At 36.6% G+C, this 19,510-nt stretch overlaps 1 protein-coding gene across 2 annotated transcripts in view; it reads left to right on the top strand.

The window, feature by feature from the left end:
* The window catches only part of LOC118501288, a 164,732-nt gene that overhangs the window by 80,138 nt on the left and 65,084 nt on the right, over nucleotides 1-19,510 (top strand). For both annotated transcript variants that reach the window (XM_036029030.1, XM_036029032.1), the window contains exon 3: nucleotides 10,913-11,005. In XM_036029030.1, coding sequence (XP_035884923.1) covers nucleotides 10,913-11,005 — 93 coding nt within the window. The remainder of the gene's footprint in view (nucleotides 1-10,912; nucleotides 11,006-19,510) is intronic.

Raw genomic sequence — 19,510 nt, 5'->3', positions numbered from 1 at the left:
GGTAAAATTTCATTCTTTTTTATGGCCAAGTAATATTCCATTGTTTAAATGTACCACCGCTTTTTAAATTTACTTATCTATTAATGAGCACTTGGGTTGTTCCCATAGCTTGGCTATTGTAAATAACACTGCAGTGAACAAAGAGGTGCTTATATTAATTTTTAAAATTTTAATTGCTGTTCAAGTAGTATTTTCTGTCTTTTACTCCCATCCCAGCCCACCCCACCCCAGCCCTTCCCACCTCCCTCCCATTTCCACACCCCACCCCCTAGTTTTTGTCCATGTGTCCTTTATACTTGTTCCTGCAAACCCTTCTCCTTTTCTCCTGAAATTCCCTCCACTCTCTCCTCTGGTCACTGTCAGCCTGTTCTCTATTTCAGTGTCTTTGGTTATGTTTTGCTTTTTGTTTGTTTTGTTGTTTAGGTTCCTGTTAAAGTTGAGATCATACGGTATTTGCAGGAAACTCTCAGGTATTTCATGCAGCAACATTTTTACTGACATGTCCTCTAGAGCAAGGGACATAAAGGAAAGAATAAACAAATGGGATCTCATCAAAATAAAAAGCTTCTGCACAAATAAAGAAAACAGTATTAAAATAAAAGGAGAACCAACCATGTGGGAAGACATATTTGCTAATGATACCGCAGACAAGAGTTTAGTCTCTAAAATATATAAGGAACTTAACACGACTCCACTCTAAGAAGACAAGCAACCCAATTAAAAACGGGTAAAGGACTTGAACACTTTTCCAAGGAGGACATACAGATGGCCCAGAGACACATGAAAAGGTGCTCAGTATCGCTAGCTATCAGAGAGATGCAAATTAAAATGACAATGAGATGCACTTCACACTGGTTGGAATGGCCATCATAAACAAAGCAACAAACAATAACTTCTGGAGAGGTTGAGGAGAAAAGGGATCCCTAGTACACTGTTGGTGGGATTGCAGAACTGGTACAACCACTATGGAAAACAGTATGGAATTTTCTCAGAAAACTAAAAATGGATCTGCCTTTTGACCCAGCAATTCCACTTTTAGGATTATATCCTAAGAACTCTGAAACACCACTCCAAAAGAACCTATGTACTCCAATGTTCACAGCAGCACAATTTACAATAGCCAAGTGTTGGAAGCAACCTAGCTGCCCATCAGTAAATGAATGGATCAAAAAACTATGGTACATTTACAAAAGGAATTCTGTGCAGCAGAAAGAAAGAAGGAGCTCCTACCCTTTGTGAACAGCATGAATGGAACTGGAGAGCATTATGCTTACAGTCTTTAGAATTAGTGTTTTGGGTTTCTTTGACTATATAGTCAGAAGTGGAATTGCTCGGCTATAAGGCAGATCCATTTTTAATTTTTGAGGAACCTCCATAGTGTTTTCCATAGTGGCTGCACCAATCTACATTCCCACCAACAGTGTACAAGGGTTCCTTTTTCTCCACATCCTTGCCAACACTTGTTTGTTGATTTATTGGTGATAGTCATTCTGACTGGTATGAGGTGATATCTCATTGTGGTCTTTTTTTGTACTTCTTTGATGAGTAGTGATGTTAACCTTCTTTTCATATGTCTTTGGGACATCTGTAAGTCCCTTTGGAGAGGTGTCTATACAGGTCCTATGCCCATTTTTAAATTGGATTGTTTGGTTTTTTGGTGTTGAGTTGTCTGGGTTTCTAGTTAATTTTAGACATTAACCCCTTATTAGATATATCATTGGTGACTGTGATCTCCCATATAGTGGGTTGTCTTTTTGTTTTGTTGATAGTTTCCATTGCTGACAAAAACTTTTTAGTTTGATGTAGTCCCATTTGTTTTTCTTTTTGTTCTCTTGCCCAAGGATATAAGCTAGAAAAAATAGCCCTGTCCAGGTAGCTCACTTGGTTAGAGCATCATGTGGCCAAGATTGCAGGTTTGATCCCCAGTCAGGGCACATACAAGAATCAACCAATGAATGAATAATAAGTGGGACAACAAAATCAATGTTTGTCTCTCTCCCTTCTCTTTCTCTCTAAAAGCAATTAACACTATCACTGGACAAATGTTAAAGATTTTACTGCCTTTTTTTTCTAGGAGTTTTATGGTTTTGAGTCTTATGTTTAAGTCTTTAATTTGAGTTTATTTTTATAAATGGTGTAAGAAGCTGGTTTAGTTTATTTTTTTGCATGTACCTAATTTTCCCAACACCATTTACTGAATAGACTATACCCCATTGTATTTCTTGCCTCATTTGCCATATATTAATTGAGCATATAGACATGGGTTTATTTCTGGGCTCTCTACTTTGTTCCATTTACCTATGTGTCTGTTTTTATGGCAGTATCATGCTGTTTTGATTACTGTAGACTTGTAGAAACTATCTGATAGTTTCATATCAGATAGTGTGATACCTTCAACTTTGTTCTTCTTCACAATTGTTGTATTCAGGCTCTTTTATGGTTACATACAAATTTTTGGATTATTTGTTCTAGTTCTGTGAAAATATATCATTTGTATTTTGATAGGGATTGCATTGAATCTATAGGTTGCTTTGTGTAGTATGGGCATTTTAGTGATGTTAGATTTTCCTGTCTATGAGCATGGTATATTCTTCCATTTATTTATTTCTTTTTCAGATTCTTTCTTCAGTGTTTTATAATTTTCTGAGTATAGGTCTTTCACCTCCATGGTTAAATTTACTTTTAGGTATTTTATTTTATTTTTTCATGCAATTTTCAATGTAGTTTCTCTTTCTGATAGTTCATTACTAGTATATAAAATTTATTTTGTATCCTATTTAACTGAATTTATTTTTCAGTTCTAGTAGTTTCTTTTTAATCTTTAGGGTTTCCTATACACAGTATCATGTCATCTGCAAATAGTAAGTTTTACTTCTTCCTTTCCAATATTGAGTGCCTTTTAGTTTTTCTGTTTGTCTGATTGCTGTGGCTAGGACTTTCAGTTCTATATTGAAAGAGTATAGTGAAAGTGGACATCCCTGTCTTGTTCCTGATGTTAAAGGAAATGCCTTTAGTTTTTCCCTATTAATTATGATGTTAGCGGTGGATTTGTCATAAATTGCCTTTAGTATGTTGAGGTACTGCAGTGATTTTTCATAGGCCTTTAGTTGACCTTTCTCTTTATTAATGAACTGAATATGCTCACTCCTTTTACCCTGTACTTTTTCCCAGAGCCCTGTCTGTTGGGTAGGTTACTTGCCCAGCTCTGAGTCTCATTTCCTGGTGCCAGAAAGCTTTCACTATGGAATTTCTATTCTGCTTTAGTGGCATCTTCTTCAGTACCAATGGTATGGCTTGCTGAAATGTTTAATAAAAAGCATGAAAACCTGTAGGTTTCTTTTTGTCCATACTGATTCCCTTATTTATTTCACTGTATATATTTCACTTAATTTCTTAGTGGTTACCTTTGGGATTATAATTAATATCCTAATTAATGAGAATCTAGTTCAGATTATACCAACTTAATTTAAATAATATAGAAAAATTTTGTTCTTTTAAATTTCTGTTCCCCTTCTTTTTGTGATGCTGTTGTCATAAATTATATGTTTAGCCATTATGTGTCTATCAACACATTTATAATTATTGCTTTTTGCATTTTTAATGGATTTGAGAGAGAGAGAGAGAGAAAGAAGAAAGGAGAGAAAGAGATCAATTTGTTGTCCCATTTATTTATGCATTAATTGGTTGATTCCTATATGTGCTCTGATCAGAGCTTGAACCTGCAACCTTGGCATATTGGGATGGTGTTCAAACTAATAAGCTGTCTAAAATCATGAGAAAAACATTATATACAAAAATTTTATTTATATATTTATTTATATTTACCAATCTAGTTACTTTTACATTTGTCCTTTGTTTTTCACGTGTATTTGCATTATATCTTGTGTACTTTCATTTCAGCCTGAAGGACTCACTTTAATATTTCATGTAGGGCAATTGTGCTAGTGACAAACTCACTCAATTTTGTTTATCTCAGATTGTCTTAATTCTTCCTTTATTTTTGAAGGATGGTTTTGTTGGATTTAGACTTCTTGGCTGATGTTTTTTCCTTTAGCACTCTGAATTTGTCATCTCACTGCCCTCTGACCTCCATGGTTTCTGATGAGAAATCAGTTAATTTTTTTGAGGATCTCTTGTGTGTGATGAGTTACTTTTCTCTTTCTGCTTTCAAGGTTCTCTGTTTATCTTTACCTTTCAATAGCTTGACAGTTTTGTTACAGTTTGTGTAGCTTTTTGGATATGTAAATTAATGTGTTCCATCAACTTTGGGGAGTTTTCTGCCATTATTTTTTTCCCGTAGCTTTTCTGTACTTCTCTCTTCTTCTTAGACTTTTGTTGTGCTTGATGGTATCCCATAGCTCTGTTCAATTTTCTCTATTCTTTTTTCTTTTGTATCCTCAGACTGAATAATATCAATGGACCTACCTTAAAATTCACTGATTCTTTCTTCAAAGTCTGCTCAAATTTGCTGCTAAGCACCTCTATAGAATTTTTCATTTTAGTAATGTACTTTTCAGTTTCAAAATTTCTGTTAGTTTTTTTAATTTCTTTTATTTATTGATATATATTTGGTGAGAGTTTTTGTCATACCTTTATTTAGTGGCTTAGTCTTGGTTTTTAACATCTCTTTCTGCTTTTGCAAAATAGGTGACTTAAAATCTTTGTCAGTGAACCCAGCATCTGGGTTTCCTCAAGGATGGTTTTTATTGATGGTCATTTCCTGTGTTGAGCCATACTTTCTAGTTTGTTTTGCATATCTTATATTTATTTATAAGCTGGATAATTGAAATAATATATTGATAATTGCAGAAATCAGAGTCTCCTTTTGCCCCAAGGTTTGTTACTGTTATTTTTGCTGTTCTTGTTCTTAACACTTCATTTAAAAAATGTAGTGAATGGCCTTAACTAATGTTTTAAAGTCTATATTCTCTTTGTTGTGTGTGGCCACTGAACTCTTTGCTTGGTTAGCTTAGTGGTTGGGTAATGATTAAATGTAGATTTCCTTGAGTGCCTGGAACCAATGTCTTTCAGCTTTTGTTGAGAGGTAGGGGTGTGTGTGTGTTGGAACACTCCTCCAATGCTCAGGCAGACAGTTTACAACTGTTTGTCAGTCCTCACTTTCAGCTTGCCTAGAGCCTCATGGTCAACCAGAGGTGAAAACTTAGGTCTTCTGTGTTTTCTGAGCACATGCACAACCTTTGGAATGTACATCAATGTAGTGTAAGCACCTGACAATTAGCTTTCTTGATTGTAATGTAAGTGCTTGACATTAAGCTTTGGATGGCTGGGACATTTGCTTCAAGGATACCTATCTTGAATAAACACTGCCAGTTACAAACCAGATAAAGAGCTAGGCTGCCACACCCATGAAGTTCCCCTTTTTGGAATGCTCTGGTAGACTTACATAATTAACCATTTGACTGCCTTTCCACACATTAGTTTCTGCTCTTATTCTCTAATAAAGAGGAAATCCCTGGAACCCTGGGCACCCACTCTCAACCCCAATAAAAGCAAAACCCCAGGATTATGCGCTCTTGTGCGTTCTCCCTCTCCCTCTCTCCCTCTCCCTCTCTCTCTCTCTCTCTCCCCCTTCCTCCACCTGTGAGCTTATTGTGTGTCCCTGGGCATACGTGTACCATCTAGACTTGTAAATAATAAACCTTGCCTTTTTAAAGTTCCCTAATGATTGTTGTTGAGGTGCATCCTGCAGTCATAACAAGAATGAAAGTTAGGATCCAGCCACAACATTGGCTCCAAACAGGGTAATGTCTTGGAGCTTTACCACAGATAGCATCAGCCCAGATGAGGGCCCTCAGGTATTTTTAACAGCATAACTATTAACAGACTGAGGTCAACCCCAGACATTCAGCCTACACATTCACATGGCTGAAAATCATTGAAATATTTATTTTACTGTCTTTTTTTTCAAGGCTGCTGTTTAGCTGGAGAGCAGAATATGGGAGGAAGGCAAATTAAAACACCAAAATCTTCACTGTTCCTTCTGAAATTCATTAATCCTTATTTAATAAGTGCACCCTGGGTTGATATAAGCCTTTCAACATTAAATTATGAGACATGGAAATAAACTGTATGATCCATCCACAGAAAAAAAAATGAGTAGAATCTGTCCTTGAAGAAGTCCAGGCACTGGACTTACTATGCAAATACTTTAAGTTTCCATATGTTTTTGTTTTTATACTTATTTTAAAGGGTGGTTAGGAGAGTATTTTTTGGCTATTCTGATGCTATTTTAACCTGGCCTTTCTGTTTAACCTGCTTTTGAGATTCATTCATTTGGTTGCTTATACTAGAAGCTCAGTAGGAATGGGATCTTTGCTGATCTGAAATTTTATTTGTTGACTTATTAAATATGCTTAGTACCTCTATTTTGGTCTGATAACTTTTCACTTGATACTCTTTTCCCCACACAAATCTGTGGTCCCATAATCTGTTAATAGTGATGCTTTTGTCCTTTCTGTTACAGTATTTTTATCACTTACTATTTTCTTGTTGCATTGGGTATAAGCTGTGTAATGCTTTATTATGAATTAGTGTTTGGTGCAGGAATCTGAAAATATCTTTTGTGGGATTAAGTTTTCTTCTCTTTCTACTTTTACTCAGAAATAGGAGTTGAATTTTATTTATTTTCTTCAGCAGTTTTTGAGATGATCATATAAATTTCCATGTTAATCTGTTAGATTCATAAATTTACAAGGAATTATCCATGTAGTTTTGAGAAAAATTTCCTCTGTCAAGATGTATTGTTTCTGTACAGCATAGGGAATGCAGTCAGTGACATTGTAATAACTATGTATGATGCTGTGTGAGTACTGGGACTATTAGGGGAAACACTTTGTAAAATATATGTTTATCTAACCACTATGCTCTATACCTGCAACTAACCAAAATAATATTGAATGTAAGCTGTATTTTAAAAAAGATGTATTATTTATAAATATGCTGAGTAACTTCATTTGCAAATATTTTAATTGAGATTTTGGCAATATGTGTTTATAAGTGAGGTAAACTATACAGTTTTAAAAAATATTTTTATTCATCTTTGACATTGTTATGTTACCCACATAAAGTATGTTGAGAAATTTAAAGTGTTTTTATTATGAAATATTTCAACTGTAGAAAAAGTAATCACTCAGATTCTTAAACATTTAATATTTCATAATGTTCACCTCAGAATGTTTAAATAAATAGAAAATTGCAAGTAAAGTAGAGACCCCCTTTGTACTTCTTTCCAATAATTTTCTCCGTCCTCTGATGTGAATAATATTCTGAATTTGGCATTCATTATTGTCACCCTTTTATGTTTTAATGATGTACATTTCAACATAAAATGTTGTAAAGAATATTTTGCAGACTTTCCTATCCCGCATTAACTGTCTAGCTAGTATATTTATCAAAAGTGACATCTCTGGAGCTGAATATAGTCTTGGTTTGAAATTTCCAACTATAATAGTAAAATTTTCTATTTCTGTTTTTGGTTCTTTTAGTTTTTGTTTTATGTCTTTTGAAGTTTTGTCATTAATGTATATTTCTATGTCTTCTGAGGATCTTGGCTCTTTTATTATTATGAAATAATTCTCTTTCTCCTGCTAATAATTTTTGTTTTGAGGCCAACCCTGTCTAATCTATTAATAGCCACTCTAGTTCTTCTTTGTATGATTAGTGTTTGCATGTTAAATCTTAGTTCAGCCTTTTACAATACTTTAACCTATTTATGTCCTTATACTTAAAGTAGGTCTCCTACAGTGATCACCTAGTAAGATGTTGTCTTTTTCTGCAATGTAACAATCTGTCTTTAAAATGTTAAGAGCCATTTACATGTAATTACTGATATGGTTGGGTTTAGATTTATTGATAATGTTATTTGGTTTCCATTTGTCACTTTGTTCTTTGCTTTTTTCCTGTTTACTTGACATCTTTTGATTACATTTTTAAAGTATTTTATGCCATTCCATATGATTTGCTTATTTACCTCTTTGTTTTAGTGGCTGTTATATGGTTTGATATATATATATACACACACAAACACACATATATAAAATACCATATAGCATACCCACACATATACATATACATCTATATATATTTAACTTATCCCAATAAATAATATACCATTTCACATATAGTATAAGGATCTTACAGCAGTATAACTTTTTCCCTTTTTTTTTCCATCATTGTACTATCATTAATACATACCTCACATGATGTATGCTATAAATCTCACAATACATTATTATTTATTTAAACAGTTTCTTATAGCTTATTTTTTATTTTTCTCTGTTGTCTTTATTTTTGTAAAATCTTTATTTTATTTTTTCCTGTCACCATTTAGTCTCCTCAATACCCCCCCCCCCCCCCCCCCCCCAGGAATCACCACACTTAATCAATTATATTTTAAAGGAATAATGAAAAAGGGAAAAATGTCTTTTACTTACCCACATTTTTATCATTTTACTATTTGTTTTCATTGTGAACATTCAAATCTTAATCTGATATCATTTATGTTCTGCTTGAAGAATTTCCTTTAATATTTCTTGTAATGCAGGTTTGATGATGATGAATTTTTTTGCCTTTTGTTTGCTGAAAAAATATTTCACCTTTGGTTTTGAAGGCTATTTTGCTGGCCATAGAATTACACGTGGACAGTTGTTTTCTTTCTAATAAGTTACTTCCTATCTTCTGGCTTGTATAGTTCTGACAAGTCTGCAGCATTAATTTGTGGTAATTAGTTACTGGTAATTCATTGTTTATTTGTACTTAATGTTTCTCTGAATGCTTATAAGGTTTTTTATTTATTACTGGTTTTCACATTTTGATTTTAAGATTCTTGGCCCAGTGTTGTTTGTGTGATTCTGCTTGGAGTTCAGGGAACTTTTTGCACTGGTTGTCATCAAATTTAGAAAAATTTGGCCACTTTTTGCAGTTATTTTCTTTCTCCACATCCCCTTTCTGGAACTCCAATTAAATATGTTATATTGAATATTTATTCATTTTGTTTCATTTTTTAATATCTCTGTAATTCATTTTTCATGGTTTTTATTGCTGTGTCTTTAATTAACTGATATTTTCTTCTGCATTGTCATTTCTGCTATAAATGCCACCCAGTGAAACTTTTATTTTAGATAATATACATTTTTTGTAGATGTTCCATTTGATTCAATTTTATAACTTACATTTCCTCTTCACTATATTTATCTCTTTGAACACTTACAGTATTTATATTATGAGTTTCAAGATCTATATCTGTTAATTTCAACATCTCTGTCATATCTGGGTTTTTTCCTATGGGTTTTTCTCCTGGTTATATATCACATATATATGATTTTTCTGTAATTGGTAACTTTTGATTGGGTGATGAACATTGTGAATTTTACATTGAAGAGCATTGGACTTTGTCTTCATTAAAACATATTAGAGATTAAACTGATAGGCAGTTAAGCTTCTTGAAGATCACCCTGATCTTTCAAAATATTACTTAAAATGATGTTAAAGTCCAAAAAAAGCATTACTTCAGGGCTAATTTAGCACTACTACTAATGTACAATCCTTCTGAGGTTTATGATGTGTCATATTCTCTGTATGTCTGGTGGGAGAACTAATGGTTGATTCCCAGCTTGTGTGAGCTCTGGGAATTGTGGTTTACAGCTCTTTGGTAATTGTTCCCCCACCCCCACCCACACCCCATGGCAGTTTTTGTTTGCCAGGTCTCACAGGTTTCCCCATTACATGAGAAGATTGGTGTCCAGCCAGAGTCAAGGACCGTTTGAGGGTTTCTGCAGGTTTTTGGAGCCTCTTTCTGTGTGCGGCTCCCTTCTTTCCATACTGTGCTTAGCAAGTTCTACCCTTTTGTCTTCTTCTTGCTTTAATTTCTGTCTCTTCAACTCAGTAGGACCCCTGGGCCCTATGTGGTTTCCGCTTCAGTGTGTTATGATCTGGAAATTGTGTAAGACAGAAATCTGGGGTAATTTGTCTCCTAATTCCTTTTTGCAACCATCATAGTCATCCTAGTCATTTTTTGCAACCTCTTAGTCATCATAGCCTTGCAATGCTGTTGTACAACCCTAAAAGAGTTGTTCTTGTATTTTGTCCAATTTTATAGTTATTTATGACAAGAAGGTAGAGTAGAAGCTAGTAGCCTCAGTTGGATATTTTTAATGGAGCAAAGAAAAGGTAGAAAAGCAGAGTTTTAAAGCACAATGCATGTTCATATATTACTATTGACATTTGACATTATTAAAAGACTAGGTAAGAAAGAGTCCTTTAAGAGTCATATATGCAAATATCCATTTTAACAATGATAAAACTGAGGTGAAGGTTAGCAAAATAATTTGCTATTGATGGCAGCCTATTGATGGCTGGTCTAACTTTACAGTTTGGGCAGAAGCTGGGTCTTTTTATTTCTATCCATTGTTAGATGTTGTGGTGTGCTATCTGTTTACTACTTCCACTGAGTAGAGAGTATATCGTAGAAATTAGCATTAATTATGATAAGAATGACACTAACAGTTATACCTATTAAAATTTTATGTATATTCATATCCTTTCTTGCTCTTGGTTAGATTAAATTTTAGTTTTGATTTGATCTTTTCTATGTAGCCATTTAATAGCAGTGTTTTAAAGTATCTAATTTAATATCTAATTGTCTTATTCAGTCTGATAATATATTTATAGAGATCCATGATTTAAAAAGCCATAAAATTGGAATAATAGGTAACATTTTTATTGTCTTTTCTTCTGCATTTCTCATTTTATGTATAACATTGACCCACATGTATTTCTCTTATATATAGTACTAATTTACTGACTTATGATGATTAGCATTTTGCTACATTGAATAATATGCATCAGTGACATTTAAAATTGACATTATTTTAATTGTGTTTTTTTCTTCAAGGATATTTCTTTAATGGGAAAAATGTACTGGCACAAACCATCTCAAGTGCAATCAGAGCAAGGATTACAGATAAGTATTGAGGAACCTCAAATGGTAAAGTCTTTAATAAATATCCTCCTTGCCTATATTGAAATAACAGTTTGCCTCCTGTTTCTTGAATGTTTATGTGAAGAGTTTTTAAAAAGTCTCATTTGAGCCTTGACTGGTGTGGCTCAGTTGGTTGGACGTTGTCCCACAAAGTGGAAGGTCTCTGGTTTGATTCCAGGTTAGGGCATAAGCCTCAGTTGTGGGGTCAGTCCTATTTGGGTGGATGAGAGGCAACTAACTGATCAGTGTTTTTTCTCTCACATCGATGTTTCTCTCCCTCTCTTTCTCCCTTCCCTTCTCTGTAAAAATAAATAAATAAAATCTTAAAAAAATAACTTCTTTGATTTATTTTGGAGGTGTGTTTAACTGTAAGTAGATCTAATCCAGTACCACATTGGGATGCTTGGCTATTTTGGTTCACTGTTGCTGCCTGTCAGAGACCTTCTGAGCTAAGGTCCCAAACTCTTTTCAGAAGGGAACGATTTTAAAAATTCTGGTCTAGAGACATTCAGATCTAGCAGGTAGTTGGAGAATTCATTAAAAGTATTAGCTTCTAAGAGAGCATCACATTATTATTTACTTAGCTAGAAGGATTGTGAAAAGCATTGACAAGGGGAGAATTTTGTAGGAAAATGTGGACCTTGGTGACAGAAGTTTGTTTCGGGAATAATGCTTCTTTTTGTTCATCATTGTAAACATACTTATGTGATTCAGAGCCATCTGGAACACATTCCCTGTGAATGGGAAGTGTCTCTCTGTGTATAGTAGTCTACATCCATGTAAAACAAATGGAGGCATGACAGTCAATTCCTTTACAAATGATTGTAAAGTGGTATTATTAAATAGCAAGCTCCTTTAGTTCCTGAAAATATGATTCCATATACATAAAAATTCAGATCAAACTTCACTTTTAGGGTAACAGGTTATGTTTAGAAGGTGTATGTAATCTTTTCACAAAAGCCATGGATCTGGTAATTTTAGAGTTATTTTAAATGGTTGAACTACTAGAGACTGAGATGCTTCCAGATTGAGACCATGTGTTTTCCCCCTTTATAGTCTAATCACTGGCCTCAGAACCCAGCATGTGTGGTACTACTATGTGATTCATCAGTTCTGAAGCCTTACCCCATATGCTGTGGGCTTAAAACTGACATCTAGGGTAGTTCCTCTGGGTAACACCATTTACAGGTGGATATGAAAACCTCTGACCTCTAAGTTTCTAATAGGTAGTAAGCTGCAAATATAATATTAGGTTAGAAAAATAGAAATCTTCACTAATAGAATAAGTTACTTAATACTATTCCCTACACATTTTTGTAAAGTATAAGAAGAAGTAGTGTTTTGAAAGAAACTGATTAAAAAGTCATTTGTTAGGTACTTGGCTTAGACATCATCTTGATGATTGAACATGAAGGTTTGAACAAAATATTGATTTAGTTGTAATTCTCTGGGAACCATACCTTCAGCTTTGACATTTACAAGCAATCACTGGATGTTTTCTGGTCACTGGCCTTTTAAGATGAAGCTTACCACTTTTTAGATGTCAAATACCTTTTAAGTCGGTAACTGGCCATCATAAAAATTAGGCTCCTCTGTAGTATTTTTCATTCCAGACATATTTTTGGGTGCCTACTCTGTTCCAGAGAGTAAAAGTCCATTTGTTCATCCTACTTCTTCCTTAGACTTCTGGAAACTTGGTGGTAAGATCAATCTTCACCGCAGCGGCCCACGTGTTCCCATCCCCAGAGGGTCTACTCTTTCTAAGTGGTGCCCTGCGCCTGTCCTCAGAGCACTGTAGCCTCAGCTGTGGATAGCTCAGGTCCACAGGCCAGAGGTCTCTTTGATGCAACTTGTTTTCTCTTACAAAAGAGCATTCTTTTTAAAAAACAATTATTTTAGAAAGAGGTGGAGTGAGGGAGAAAGAGATGGAGTGAAAGAGCTTTCTTAATGGAATATCATCTTTTAAGTACCCACCATTTAAAATAAAATAGATTTTGAGTGATCGTAGAGAATTATTTCCTGACATACTTACACAAAAATCGAGGAACGTATTTCATTTTTTCACTATAATATGGCAGACACTTTTTTTAGACATAGTTGATACAAACAATAGTTCTTGCCCTTGAGGAATTCACATGGTGACCAGTATATAAGGAGACAAAATATTCCAAATAGAGATTATTCTAAATAATCTTTATGTATGTTCTAAATAGAGACTAATTACATGGTGCAGAAAACACTGACATAACTTCATTTCATTTAGCCATTCACTCATTCACAAATAATAGCAGAAGATCTTCAATGCTTTAAGTGCTTGAGATATAAAATGTAGCTGTGACACAATTTTTAAGAAGGAATTTATGAACTTTAATGTTTTTAAGTACTCAAACATTTTGGTCTCAGGATATCTTTAAACTCTTAATATTTTGCAGACAAAAAGTTTATGTTTGAGTCTATGTGGATTATCAACTAATACTTGCCATATTGGAAATTAAAACAGAGAAACATATAAAATATGTATTCATTTATTTAAAATAATAAGCCAATTACATACTAATATAAAACATTTTGACTTCTGGCCAAGATGGAGGTATAGGTAGACACATGGTGCCTCCTCACACAACTGAAAGAAGAACAACAAATTTAAAAACAAAAAACAACAAGAACTGACAGAAAATAACTGTATGGAACCAAGAAGTTAAAGAGGAAACATTCAACCAGACCTGTAGGAGGGGTGGAAATGGGCAGCTGGGCAGAGAGGACTCGCAGCAAGGTTGCAGCTGGAGGACCAGAGTTGGCAAGGTGGTGGCTTACAGACTGGGTGGTCCCATATCAGTGTGCAGATAAACTGGGAATGACAACTGGGGAGCAAGACAGACCGTACAACCCAGGGCTCCAGTGTGGGGAAAATAAAGCCTCAAAACTTCCAACTGAAAAAACTTGTGGGGGTTGAGGCGGCAGTGGGAGAAACTCCCAGCTTCACAGGAGAGTTCGTTGGAGAGACCCACAGGATTCCAGAACATACACAAATCCACCCACCCGGGAATCGGCACCAGAAGGGCCCAATTTGCTTGTGGGTAGTGGGGGAAGTGACTGAAATTCAGCAGAGAGTGGAGCAAGTGGCAACATTCCCTCTTGGATCCCTCCCCCATGTACAGTGTTACAACTAAGTGATGTGGTTGCCCCACCCTGGTGGACACCTGTGGCTCTGCCCCTTGCTATGTAAAAGGCGCATTGAGACAAAAAAGAAGAAATGGCCCAAATGAAAGAACAGATCAAAGCTCCAGAAAAAATACAACTAAGTGATGAAGAGGCAGCCAACCTATCAAATGCACAGTTCAAAACACTGGTTATCAGGATGCTCCAAGAACTAACGGTACTTCAATAGCATAAAAAAGACCCAGGCAGCAGTGAAGATTGCATTATATGAAATAAAGAAAAACCTTCAGGGGGACTTCCGGCAAGATGGAGGAATAGGTGGACGCACCGTACCTCCTCGCACAGCCAAGATTAGAACAACAATAATTTACAACAGTAATTTACAGACAGAATAATGCCCAGATCTGGCAGAGGATTTATCTGAATGGAAGTTGGGCAGCCAAGAAGTTGAAGTAGACGCGTTCATCCGCGGGTAGGAGAAGACGAGCCGGGTGGGAGCGAGGCTGGCGCAGGTCTGCGGCGTGCGGAGGTCGGGGGAAAGTTTGGCGTGAAATCGGCGCGACAGCCATCTGGGGCGCAAGAACGCAGCAGTGATCCCTGAGTACGCAAGCTGCGGCTGGCAGACCCAGAGGGGTAGCGATTGTGGACCAGGGCAGAACTCACAGCCCGGGAGCCCAGAGAAGGGTCTGAGTCCAGGAGAACGGAACTACCGCCATTGTTTTCTCCTGTCCCTGCTCCCGCCCCCACATATAACGTCACAATCTAGCGACTGGGGTGCCCAGCCCCGGTGGACACCTAAGGCTCTGCCCCCCACTGTAACAAGAGTGACCAGACCGGAAAAAAAAAAAAAAGGAGAGACGGGAAAAATATATTTTCAACAGAGCAGATCAGTCCCCCAGGACTCATCCTTTTGAGCAACTAAGAAATAGCCAATCTATCAGATGCGCAGTTCAAAACACTGGTGATCAGAAAGCTCACGGAATTGGTTGATTTTGGGCGCAATTGAGATGAAAGGATGCAGGTTACCATAAAAGAGATGCAGGAAGATACGCGGAGGAGAGCCAATAGTGAAAGGAAGGAATATGAGTCTCAAAACAATACAGTGGACCAGAAAGAAGATAGAATCAACCAAGCAGGAAAGCATGATGAAATAAGAATTCAAAAAATCGAGGAAAACCTTAAGAGCATCCAAGACACCTTTAAACGTTCCAATATCCGAATTATAGGGATACCAGAATGGGAAGGGGAAAAGCAACAAATTGAGCACGTATTTGAACAAATAATAAAGGAGAACTTCCCCAATCTGGCAAAGGGAACAGTCTTCCAAGAAATCCAAGAAGCTCATAGAGCCCCAAAGAAGTTGGACCCAAGAAGAAACACACCAAGGCACATCATAATTACATTAGCCAAGATAAAAACGAAGGAGAGAATCCTAGAAGCAGCAAAAGATAAGGGGACAGTCACCTACAAAGGAGTTCCCATCAGACTGTCAGCTGATTTCGCCAAAGAGACCTTACAGGCAAGAAGGGGCTGGAGAGAAATATTCCAAGTCATGAAAGACAAGGACCTACATCCCAGATTGCTCTATCCAGCAGAGTTCTCATTTAGAATGGAAGGGCAGATCAAGTGCTTCTCAGAGAAGGTCAAGTTAAAGGAGTTCATCATCACCAAGCCCTTATTTTATGAAATGCTAAAGGGACTTATCTAAGAAAAGAAGATAAAGAAAAGACATGTATAGTAAAAGGACAGCAAACTCACAAATATTAACAACCACACCTAAAGCAAAACCAAAAGAAACTAAGTAAACAATTAGAAGAGGAACAGAACCACAGAAATGGAGGGCACATGGAGGGTTAGCAGCAGTGGGGTGGGAGGAAGACAGAGGGGGAAAAGGTATAGAGAATAAGGAGCATAGAATGTAGGTTGAAAATAGATAGGGGGAGGGCAAGAATAGTATGGGAAATGTAGAAGCTAAAGAACTCATAAGTATGACACATGGACATGAACTAAAGGGGGGAAATGTGGGTGGGAGGGGGGTACAGGGTGGAGGGGAGAGAAGGGGGGAAATGGGACAACTGTAATAGCATAATCAATAAAATATATTTTAAAAAAATAAAGAAAAACCTACAGGGAACCAACAGTGACGGGAAGGAAACCAGGACTCAAATAGTTTGGAACAGAAGGAAGAAATAAACATTTTACTGGAATAGATTGAAGAAACAAGAATTCAAACAAATGAGAAGCTTAGGAACCTCCAGGACATCTTTAAACGTTCCAACATCAGAATCATAGGGGTACCAGAAGGAGAAGAGGAAGAGCAACAAATTGAAAACTTATTTGAACAAATAATGAAGGAGAACTTCCTCAATTTAGCAAAGGAAATAGACTTTCAGGAAGTCTAGGAAGCTCAGAGAGTCCCAAACAAGTTGGGCCCAAAGAGGAATACACCAAGGCACATCATAATTACATTAGCCAAGATTAAAGATAAGGAGAGAATCTTAAAAGCAGCCAGAGAAAAGGAGGCAGTTACCTACAAAGGAGTGCCCATTAGACTATCCGCTGATTTCTCAAAAGAAACCTTGCAGGCAAGAAGGGGCTGGAAAGAAGTATTTGAAGTCATGAAAGGCAAAGACCTACATCCAAGATTATTCTGTCCAGCAAAGCTATCATTTAGAATGGAAGGGCAGATAAAGTGCTTCCCAGATAAAGTCAAGTTAAAGGAGTTCATCGTCACCAAACTTATTATATGAAATGTTAAAGGGATTTACCTAAGAAAAAGAAGATAAAAAATATGAACAGTAAAATGGCAACAAACTCACAGCTATTAACAACCAAACCTAAAAAAAAAAAACCCCAAACCCAAAACTAAGCAAACAACTAGAACAGGAACAGAATCACAGAAATGGAGATCACATGGAGGATTATCAGAGTGGAAGTGGGAGGGGAAGAGAGGGAGAAGAGGTACAGAGAATAAGTAGCATAGATGGTAGGTAGAAAACAGACAGGGGGAGGTTAGGAATAGTATAGGAAAGGTAGAAGCCAAAGAACTTATATATGTACAACCCATGGACATGAACTAAAGAGGGGGAATACAGGTGGGAGGGGCTGTGCAGGGCAGAGGGGAATAAAGGGGGGGGGGGAGATGGGGCAACTGTAATAGCATAATAAAATATATTTTAAATTAAAAAATGTTTAGGACATAATAGCTAAAACTAAATTTAGTGAGAAGGGTATGATCCTCATATTTTTGTAAATCTCTTTAATATCTGATTTAACGAAGAGCTAGATTATCATATCTGCTTTTGCATTCAATCTAGTGTATATGGTCTTTTGGTTAAAGTATATTAAGTAAGTCTGGTCTCAAAAAGGGAATCATATTTCAATAGCCTTTTTACATAGTTATAGATACTCTTCTTTGTTAGTACACTAAAATTCCGCAAGTGGTAGTTTCTTAAAGATCAGTTGCAGTGGGAAATGTGAAACCAGATAAAGGAACTTACTGTATATCATTGTATATCAATACATTAAAATCTATTGATCTACTTTGTTCTTTGAGTGGATCTTTAATCCCTACACGATTTTGTAACCTCATGAGTTAATCATTTGAAAAGTACTGGTTCATTGTTTTACTCACCACTGCTTGCCATCATCAGTGCAAATGTCAACACAGTGAAGAAGGCAAAAAGTCCTTAATATTATTATGACACTGGTTTTGACATTGCAGATCCCCTGAAAGGCTTTCAAAGGTTGTCAGGAGTCTGTGGACCACACTTTGAGAACCACTAGTCTGGTGGGTGGAGAAGAAAAGAGGGTAAAAGAGTGCAATTTGGAATCAGGCTGTCTAGGTTCAATTACAGGTCTGCTACTTACTCTCAGTGTGACCTTGAGCAGGTTACTTAACTTCTCTAAGCCTTAGTTGCTATATCCATAAAATGGGATTATAGCCATGGTTGGTGTGGCTTGGTGGATTGAGTGCTGCCCTGTGAACCGAAAGGTCACCAGTTTGATTCCCAGTCCACACACATGTCTGGGTTGCAGGCCAAGTCCTCAGTTGGGGGCTTGCAAGACGCAACTGATGGATGTATTTCTCTCACATCGATGTTTCTCTCACTCTCTTTCTCCCTCCCTTCCCCTATCTCTAAAAATAAATAAATAAAATCTTTTAAAAAATGGGGTTCCAAACAGGTCCTATTTCATGGAGTTGTGAAGATTAAAATTTAATGAGATAATGCTCATATTTATTGATAATTATGCTTATGATTATGATTATTTAGACAGTTGCAATATAGTGGGATACATGCTACAATAGAGGAAGGGTACAGAGTGGTGATAAGATCAGGAGAAACTTTGTGGAGGAGGAGAGACTGGCAGATGAGGCTCAGCTGCAGCTGGAAGGCTACCATTGCCTTCTCCCCAAGCTTTTCTCCCTCCATTTTCTATTGTGGAGGGTGGTACCTGCACCTATTCAGTCTCACAAATCAGAACCCTGGGGGAGTTTGTTGAGGAATAGAGAAATTCAAAAGGAAGGGAGTGATTAACAGTGCCAAAAGCTATGATACATAAAGGAATGAATTTGTCATAGGTAGACAGTATAGGGCCCATAACACATCCCAGTGTACCTATTCTGCCATTTTTAATTTTTCAAATTTATTTTTATTTTTTAAAAGAAGATATGCTTTTACAAATATTTTATTTATTTACTTTTAGAAAGAGGGGAACGGAGGGGGAAAGAGAGGGAGAGACACATTGATTGGTTGCTTTTCACACACCCCTATCTGGGGACCTGGCTCACAACCCAGGCATGTAACTTGACCAGGAATTGAACCAGTGACTTTTCTGTTCACAGGCCAGTGTTCAATCCACTGAGTCACACCAGACAGGGCTATTCTGCCATTAAAAAAAAAAATCCTTAGTAGAGGACATGTTTCCATTAATTTTTAGAAAGAGAGAAAAGGGGTTGGGCGGGGCGCAGAGAGACCTGATGTGAGGGAAACATCAATCAGTGCTTCCTGTATGTGTGTCAACCAGGGACTGAATCCATAGCCTAGCTATGTGCCCTGACCAAGGATTGAACCTGTAGACTTTTGGTGAATAGGACATTGCTCCAACTAACTGAGCCACCTGGCCAGGGCTCTATTCTGCCATTTTATGGAAAGGATTTTATTAGCTCCTTTTAATCAAAGAGGAAAATGAGGCCAAAAAACAGTTAAGTAACTTGACCAAGATCACCCATCTATTACTTGACAGATACAGGATTTGAATGAATTCCCATCTGGTTACAAAACTCTTACTCTTTCCACAACACCATCTAGTAGCTTTATGAAAGTATGAGCTCCAGATTCAAACTGTGTT

The sequence above is a fragment of the Phyllostomus discolor genome, chromosome 1, assembly GCF_004126475.2.
Source record: "Phyllostomus discolor isolate MPI-MPIP mPhyDis1 chromosome 1, mPhyDis1.pri.v3, whole genome shotgun sequence".
NCBI classification, from domain to species: domain Eukaryota; kingdom Metazoa; phylum Chordata; class Mammalia; order Chiroptera; family Phyllostomidae; genus Phyllostomus; species Phyllostomus discolor.
Note: the sequence above shows the minus strand (reverse complement) of the source record. Positions and strands in the feature narration are given on the sequence as shown.